This window comes from Syngnathoides biaculeatus, chromosome 2 (genome assembly GCF_019802595.1).
Source record: "Syngnathoides biaculeatus isolate LvHL_M chromosome 2, ASM1980259v1, whole genome shotgun sequence".
Lineage (NCBI taxonomy): Eukaryota > Metazoa > Chordata > Actinopteri > Syngnathiformes > Syngnathidae > Syngnathoides > Syngnathoides biaculeatus.
Genome location: NC_084641.1, coordinates 946,453 through 955,480, shown reverse-complemented (window position 1 = coordinate 955,480; position 9,028 = coordinate 946,453). Strand labels below are relative to the sequence as shown.

General features: G+C 43.2%; 1 protein-coding gene across 3 annotated transcripts; it reads left to right on the top strand.

Moving 5' to 3' along the window:
- Positions 1 to 697: 697 nt before the first annotated feature.
- spata2 (spermatogenesis associated 2) lies at positions 698 to 6,222 on the top strand. 3 transcript variants are annotated; one of them, XM_061811741.1, is made up of 3 exons: positions 698 to 805; positions 1,578 to 2,365; positions 3,568 to 6,222. In XM_061811741.1, the coding sequence occupies exons 2-3, from the start codon at positions 2,015 to 2,017 to the stop codon at positions 4,924 to 4,926; spliced, it is 1,710 nt and encodes a 569-aa protein (XP_061667725.1). In that variant the 5' UTR covers positions 698 to 805; positions 1,578 to 2,014; the 3' UTR covers positions 4,927 to 6,222. The 3 variants fall into 3 exon arrangements, with proteins under 3 accessions (XP_061667725.1, XP_061667733.1, XP_061667742.1); XM_061811749.1 differs by lacking the exon at positions 698 to 805 and adding an exon at positions 815 to 917; XM_061811758.1 differs by lacking the exon at positions 698 to 805 and adding an exon at positions 1,027 to 1,155.
- The last annotated feature ends 2,806 nt before the right edge of the window (positions 6,223 to 9,028 follow it).

The window sequence follows — 9,028 nt, the reverse complement described above, 5'->3', positions numbered from 1 at the left end:
AACTGGAGTGCTGGGAGAAAACCCACGGAGGCACAGGGTGAACACGTGAACTCCACACAGGTTGGCCCAGGATTTGAACCCAGAGCAAAATCCATTCATCCAACTATTTTCTGACCTGCTTATCCTCACATGGGTTATGGTGGCTGTCCCAGCTGTCCTTGGGCAGGAGGTGGGGTACACCCGGAATTGGTTGCCAATCAATTGCAGGGCACATACAAACAGCCGCACTCACAATCACACGAGGGGTAATTTAGAGTCTCCAATTAATGCATTGGACTCTAGGCAGAGGGAGAGCATGCAAACACCACACCGAAGGACCGGGATTTGAACCAGGGTCCTCAGAACTGTGGGGTCACCATTCTACAGCTCAGCCCAGAAATTATAAACTCTTAAATAAAGTAAAATATGTATCGTCTGATATGATATGTCTGCACATTGTGCTGTAAACTGTTGCATACATAGCCACAGAGTATGGTGCAATACAACAAAGAGACAGGGAATAGTGTTTCCAAGGTAAAAGTTATTTTTAGAAATGTTTTAAATTAATAGCACATGTTTTCCCTTTGATCAAAAAAGAACAATCTCATGATAATATGGTGTGAAATGAGCAAATTCTAATTCAATGTACACACGTTCCCTTTTCTGGGATTTTGCCCTTCCCAACAAGGCCACCACGAAGACACGTCGGATAGCCACGTGAATGCTGAGCATGTGACGCTTGAGTGTTGCGCATGCGCGTTGAGATGATGGGAATTTCCTACAGCTGAGCACTGGCTTCGCTAGCTACGGCTAGCACTTGTCAAAGGTAAGATGGGCTTCTTTTGGTATTTCTAGTGATGGAACGTTGCGATTGTTAACTGAGCCGGAATTGAACATGGTCATACATGTGCTGCCATGTACTGATGTTCGAGTGTTGTGTGAGTTTAAACAAAAATGTGGTTAGATGTAACGATTACACTGGAAGCTAAAGCTAAGCGGCTAGGGTGAAATGGGCGTTCACTCATTTTGCTCATTTGGGGGCCCTTAGCACACACTACGTGGTCATTTAGGGTTTGGGAGAAATGATTAAATGCACGCCGGTTAAATGTCAATTTTCAGGGTGTCAGAATAGATATGGAGCAGCGATGCGGAATGACAGAGGGTTGTAATGTTAACGTACGGTTTTGCTTTGCCTCAATATTTGACGATAGTTCATGGTCGGTGGGTTTATGGACTGCAATGACCAGATGAAACTAGCCAATATCCCCCTGCCTGCCTGCGTGCGTGCGTGCGTGCGCGCGCGCGCGCGCGCGTGTGTGTATATGTGTGTGTGTGTGTGTATATATATATATATATATATATATATATATACATAAAAAGCCGGAAAATTGGATTTGCTACAACAACCATTATATGACCAAGTCTGTTCAGTTTAGCATTCCACTAAGACATCTGGGGGGGGGGGGGGGGGTGATGCATGTGCATAGCGTACTCATGAATATATATTTTATTTTCCTTTATATTATTACTGAATGCAACATTTCCTGCAGACTTGGGTGTGTTTGTGTGTCATCGAAAATGTTCCCTTGTCATTACAGCTTTGGACTTTGCTCAGGACAATCACACCATTGGACTCTGACTTGATGAGTTCCAGTGACATTGGATCACTGCACATGCTGCTTCCGACGGGTGAGCAATAATGTTATATAAACAGACTGTGAAACAAAATCCCATCCTGACCTCATCGAAAACAACATTGGCGGGTATGTGAAGTCAGCTTTTGAGCCACAATTCTGAGAGCGATGTCCGTAGAGTGTGCAGCTGAGGAACAACTATTGAAAGCCCCATCCCTTGTGTAGAGGATGTACTGCTGAGTCTTGTCTCCCCCTATTATCAACACTGTGTGCTGCTCCACAGAGGAGAATTTTGGAGCGCCAAAATGATGCTTCAATGTTACGTCCTTGTCCAGATTATGCAACAGGGGTGATGCTCTCTCAAAAAAGGAAAACAGCTGACTGTTAGTCTGCTGCATATTATGGATGCAAAGTTAAAAGAAGACCTGTTCCGGAGATATGTGGGGGCACTGGAGCGGCGCCTTCAAGATGGAGGGGAAAAATATGGGATGGCAAACTCTCATGATGGGGACAATGGGAGGCACAAGGACAGCGAGGCCCTATTGTCTACAGCCACAGCGCTACTTGGAGCATATCAGCCAGATCCAGGACAGCGTTTCCGCATGGTGCGCTTTTATGAAGTGGTTGAGGGTTCGCTCCGCTGCCAAAGAGGAGGCAACCTCAGGAGCCTGGAGAGAGCGTTCCATACACTGGAAACCATATGCACCAATCTCTTACTCTTCCCCTGGAAGAAAGAGTTTAGATGTATCAAGGTAAGTTTGGTTCAGGTTCTCTGGCTAGTCAGATTTAAGCCTCTTTAAAAACTACTATTGCTATTTCTAGTTTCAGGAAAGGGATGGACCAGTAACCAGTTTGACGGTGGACAGTGGTTTTAAAAAGACAAGGTTTCAAAACCACAAAAATCTTTAACTACGACTGTCAGCTCGAGCCTAATCTAAAATTATTCCACAAAGCGGAGATACTCTACTAATTTTCTTTTCACAGATGAGGATTAGCCAACAACCTTGTCCGTGTTAGAATCTCACACCCAGCCCGTGGTCAGTTGTTCCGCAAAGTTGTCGATGGTGTGTGTGTGTGTGTGTGTCTGTGTGTGTGTGTGTGTGTCTGTGTGTGTCTGTGTGTGTCTGTCTGTCTGTTTGGCAAAGTGTCCCGTGCTGGGCACCACATCTACAGATGTTATTGGAAAGTGTAATTTGTAAGATTCTGATTCAAGATTTCTCTCCCCTTGGTCCTTATAGTAATTTGAAATTGTTCTCTGAATGGGGACACCCTATTTTGCCCTGGCTCATTTTTATGAGAACCGCCCCCACTTAACTGACCACCAAAGCTGTGTCATGTTGACAAAATTTTGTATATACATAGTATTTACATAGTATAATATATATATGAATGGCGTACCAGGGCAGCACCGACTGCCGGTAAAAAATTCCTTGTGTTTTTACACACTTGGCCAATAAAGCTGATTCTGACAGTGATATATTTTCCCAATAAACTACATGAAGCAAGTCCCTAACCTTTTTCTCCACTTAATTATCATTTTTATAGGCTGTAGAACACAAATGAATAAAAGATGACTAAAACTTGCATGCCAAATAACTCGGCCCTTCAAGTAATATTCAAGTATGTCAACCATTTATCAAGCAAAAGTACTGTGAAGCGTAGGACATGAAATTAAAGGATTCCCTTAGTAGTGGCAAAGTACCTCGAACAGATATAAACACTATCAACTATCAAACACTAGATTATCCCATTCGATAGACCTTTAATAGCGTAGCTACGAGGTACATCGTTACATGGCACACTACACGGAAGCCATGTTTTGTTTGAGCATCGTCATTTCGATTACCTGTGTGTAATCACATTGCAGGGACTGGTGGAATATAGAGTGAATCCACTAATATTAAAATTAATTCAAATAATAACATTAATGTTCATTTTTGTTTACCTCTTTCAGACTTTCACTGGCCCGTATGTGTACCATCTTAAGTCGGCCATTTCTGAGGCCGAGCTTCGAGCTCTAATGCGCACAATTGGCTACACGTGCGACCACGACTCGCACTTTTATTTCCAGGAGCATCCAGGAGGCTCGGGTCATCTCCGCCAGTTGGCTTTTGAGCTCTTCCTGGCCCAGGCCGAGTGTCGTCTTCTGGGAGAGGTAGTGGCTCTCGCCCGGGGTTCGGCTTCCGAGTTGGAGGCTCTAGAACTGCGCAGGGGCTGCAGAGATGACGCGGCCGGTTGCGCCGAAGCTCTTCGCAGACGCGACAGCCTCGGGGCAGATATGGCTCGTCTGTCTGTGCAGCCGATGGATATCGAGAGGCCCCATGCTCACCACCTGAGGCGAGGTAGCCGACCATCCAAGTCTGTGGATGTGACGGATGGGGCGGGTCACTGGCACGCGGCGGTGAGCAAACCCATCCTGAAAGCCTCATTGAGTCTGAGGAAGGAACCTCTATTTGTGGATGCCGAGGAGGACATGAAGGATGAGATAATCAGGCCCAGCACCTCAGCATCTCTTTTCTCTGTGGCGGCACCCCCTTTGTATAGCCCCGTTGCTGATTTCTTCCCTACGCAGTCTCCGCCTCCAGCTGACGCTTACACTTCCTACCACCTTTCCTCTTTGGACGAGATTGACTTGTACACGGAGAGGGGCGGGGGTGGCGGCACCATTGGAAGGCAAATGCCCTCACGCCCACTGTCCAGAGAACCCCGAGATGCCAGAGACGGGTGGCTGCTCAAATCCCACGGGAACGTGAAGTGTCAGGGCTGTGGGCTGGGCTGCTCCACGATGGCATCCTGCCAGAGGTGCGACGTGGTCCTGTGCTCCTCATGTCAGGATGTCGAGCCCTCCCTGTGCTGTAGCGTCCAGGACTACCACCCGAAATCCACACGGCCGATTGACGGGTATGTTCCCGTCAAGGATAAGCTTTCTGTCTACTCAAACACTCACTCTCACTCGCATCTGCACCCGCACCCCCTCACCCTGACCCATTCGCACACCCACTCCCACCCTCACCCACACATGGCAGACAAACAGTTGTTGTCCACCAAGCTGTTTCCAAGCAAGTCTGTTGCCTTGACTACACCAAAGGGGGGCAGCGGCGAGCGCATGAGTACGGGCGGATCGCGATGCGGATTCTGCAACAAGCCAGGCGCGTCGCACACCTGCGTGAACTGCTCCAAGGTGTCGTGCGACTCGTGCATGAGCTTGTATGGCAAGGATATGTGCACGCGGAAGAATCCCCAGCACATGTTTGTGCCCAACCATCAGCTCAACTTCAAATCTGGCACCATTATGCACATGGTGTACCGATGATCCAGGTAGACTGAGGGTTTGCTTCTCGGCTTTCAGTCCCCCTCCTTTAAATGACGGCGTCGCACTGCACTGTTGCTTTATCCCTGCTACCCCTTTTCACAAGTTGCTCTCAAACTGACAGTGTTTTTATTTTTAACTCCATGTAGTACATTTTCTCACTGTTGGTAGGGCCACATCGTCTGCTTTAAGTTATTCCCTTTTAGATATAATGTACGACTGCTACATTTTGCCTTGCTACCAGCTCTTGACTTGTCGTGATATTGTAGTGCTTTCCCAGTTCCTCCAGCGTTTGTCCTCTAATAGGGAACTTGGACATACAAAGTTGAATTACTTCTCATTGAAAATCCTGTCCAGAATATCTACTTATAAGATTAAAAACAAATCTAATATTATAGATTATATATATATATATATATATATATATATATATATATATATATATTGTTTATGTGCGTGTGCCTGCAGGCGTACAAGTATGTACAGAAATACTACAAAAAACTTGAAAAATAGTGAGAAAAGATACACTGGAAAATGGTAACATAGTATATATTTTTTAAATCTTCTGTAAAACAATGTGAGACCTTTAAGTAGATTTAAAAAAAAAAAAAGACATTCAGGCTATAGTTGGGAAGTACTGTATCTCAATGGGATTTGTTGAGATAATGATCAGATGCCATATTCTATTTATAAAGTCATGCCTTGTAAATGACTTCCTCCCATCCCTCCCAAGGTTTCCAGCTGGCTGATGTTTTAATGCTGCTGTTGACTTGAGAGGTTGACATTGTTAGATATTGACTTCTTCCTAGATCATAGCTTGTTCATGTGTTTCAAACCCATTCTACCCCTATTTGAAATCTCAGAACCTCTGTGGCCCAAGATGCTGCAGTTCCCCCCTCACCAGATCAGAGGTTCCCTGGCAAGTCTCAGGTGGAGTCACAACAAGTGTCTGGGCCACAAATCAAATGCATGCAGATTCTCTCCAAGCATATGAACTTTGTTGTTTTACAAATTATATAATGTGAAAGTGTTCTGTCATGCTTTCTGTCTACCTCAAACCTCAAGCCAGTGTGACTTTCCAGACTTTTAACTCCCTGAAATGTTAGACTTGTTGTATTGACCACATATCCCGAGCAAATGGTTCAATAGGAATAATTTAAAACACTGCAAGTTTCCCCATGTTGACCTAACATTCTTCTTGCATAAATACTGGTTACAGTCCAAACTATGCATGCAAGCAAACCTGTAAATGTTATCCAGTAAAACATTGTTGTAGCAGAGGCTCTATGACGCTCGAAATGGCACATGTGGTTTGTTGAATGATGAACAGTAGTATGATGATCGTTTTTAGCCCAGGGTTCGATGGATGACCGTGTTTGTTACAGCTCAGAACATTTTTCACCAGAACAAACTACCACTGACACCATGTTTAGTCCGATGTGACTTAAGAGTGTTTAATGCATGCTTTGTTGTTCGTGATGACTTGAGGTTAGGATCACTATGGTTCTTGTATACAACTCTTCAGAGGGAATCAGCACATGTAGGGACATTAATTATAAAATTAGTAGTGTGACATTTTTTTTTTTTTTAAGTCTGGAAATAAATATGCATAACTGACATACCGGCCACTAACTACATATTAACTGTCACTTAATTGCTGCTGATCTACACTAGAAAATAAAATTACTTGAGGGAGATTTGAGTTAGTGTAGTTATGTAGGAAACTCCACGTGGTAACTTCGGAGTCCGGAGGTTGTAGTTAGCTGAGCTGCTGAGAGATGGCAACATTCACCCACACTAATGTGAAGTATAGTTCCTCTAATGTTGTATACCTGCCTGAATTTGTTCCCCTGGCCCGTGTGATGTCCCGTGTCCACTTTCGGTTAAATGAATAAATGATTTAAAAAAAAATGTATATGCTGTTAACGTGAGCAGGAATCTCAGCACGTTATAGTGTCACAAATGTCGTACAACAGTTATGTACTTCCGCTTGTCGTTGCAAGTTAAGTGTAAGTTTAGTGGTTTGAGCTAATACACAGCTTGTGGACCGCTTGCATTCCCTGTTCCAAGTTGTGCACCACACAGAGGCAAGTCGAACCAATTGACACCCCAGCCCAAAAAACGAACATTTGTATCATCATACATTTTAGTTGTCACCTTTAAATGTGTTTTTTCAGTGGTTCAGTCATTGACGTCATTCAGCTGAAATTATTTTAACAGCCTGCCTTGGCAATTATATTCTGTAAAGTCCGTTAACTCAATGCCTTATGTTCATAGCTGACATTTGTGTGTAGTTTCCTGTTGTGTATTTCAATGGGAAGGCCTGCAAGTGTTTCTTGAGAGGGCTCTTTGTTGATGTTGGAACTAAGTTTGTTAGGATTTATCAAGTCCTTGTTTACCATAGTCTGGTTTTAGGACATGTTGGATCTTACACATTTTCGTTTTTATTTTTTTTGCCTTTCAAATGTTTTGGTTTTTGTTGTAAACCTAAAATGAGATGTTCCTCTATCTTTTGAGATTCATTTGCAAACAAATCTGTAATTATCATCAGCAGATGCAACTTATCTCTGACGTCTCCAGTGACCTTAAGGTGTGCAATCATTTTTTTTCCCCCCCATCTAACCAAGCCTTTTAAAGTGCTTCAAATATTGATCATATACATTTCCACACGCGCATGTATATATTTAGTCGTTAAACTCTTAGTGTGAGTCATACCAGCAGCAGAGGTAACTTTTAGAAGTATTGCAAACGTGATGATAATGCCAAATGAAGAACAAATGATGAAAGGATAAAATCCTGTGGTCTGCCCTGGTTGTCTTATCATTGATTATCTAGTAAATATATTTTTTCTCAAGTATAAAACTGTCTCTAATTGTTGAACCTTTTCATAGCCAGTCATTCTGTGTCAGTAAGGGCCCTGGCATACCATCGGGTGCGAATCTGAACAGTAGACTGATCATTTAGGTCACTAAGGGCTAAACAGTTTTCAGGCCTGCTGCTGGGTTTGAAGATGGAAATGAATCTATTTTTCATTCATCGCAGGAGATGAACTCGTGATTTTGGACAGACAAAAGCTATGGTGTTGAAGTCTGGCTGTATTACCCATTTGCAATTCTCCTGACCCACTCCTGGGGTGCTCTCCAAAGGGCCCTGACCCCTCCAGCTCCCCCCCCCCAAAAAAAAAAAAAAAAAAACAGTGCTCTCGAAAGCCTCCACCCTTTTTATCCCTTGTTACACAATCTCTTGGTGTATGCGATGGACCTTATTCGATAAATGTGTGGCCACACATGAAGGTGGAAAGGGAAAATAGCCAAAATTGTTAATCGGTGAAAATGTATATGTAAATGACTAAAACAAATGTAAATCATATTTTATAAGATAATTTAAGGAATAAAACCCTGGGTAAAAATGTGGTACTTGTCTCTTTGTTTGTTAGAGTTAGTTATAGTGTATCTTGTTTGTTTTTATGAGTCTAGTCTAGGGTGATTAATCAGAGTAGCTGTAATTTTCCTTAAGACCATCAGATGTCGCCCAACGCACATTGGCTCAGGCAAACTGAGCTGCAAAACTAAGTAGTTACCAATTCCGCTCAGAAGTGTTTTATAGATGTCAACAACTGCGCTAGTGGCGGCTTTTTGAGAGCCACTCAATGCATTCAAACAAATGTGAACGTAAACTCATCCGCTAATGCAGTATAAAAAGTCAAATGGGAAAATATAAACAAATGGACAAAATTCCCCATTGCAGTCATTTGGTATAGATGATTCCTTACTGCTTCAGAGAGAGATTTATATGGCAGGTCTCATCTGTTCGTTTTGAAATGGGCAGCTGCTCAGGATAAACATGCAGGTGCTTGTTTTAAGATCACTGTGTCTAAGCAAATTAGATGCTGGGAGTTCTCGTGAAAGGTAAATACACATTTGCAACAAACTAGGTCAAGTGCCCAACCCTTGTCTTGGTCCAATAGAATCATTATATCTGCCAAGTCATCTTTTTATTTATTTATTCATTTATTTTTGGGAAGGAGGGTTGAGGGGGGAATTCAGGATTTGTCTAAATTTACCAGGAAGCTTTTTAGTTATTTGGTTCTGTTTCTGAAAATAAC

Excerpts from the sequence above, each read along its gene's own strand:
- spata2 (XM_061811741.1), top strand. The coding sequence starts at position 2,015 with ATGGATGCAAAGTTAAAAGAAGACCTGTTCCGGAGATATGTGGGGGCA. Across the intron at positions 2,366-3,567 it reads AAGAGTTTAGATGTATCAAG|ACTTTCACTGGCCCGTATGT; the intron begins GTAAGTTTGGTT and ends TACCTCTTTCAG.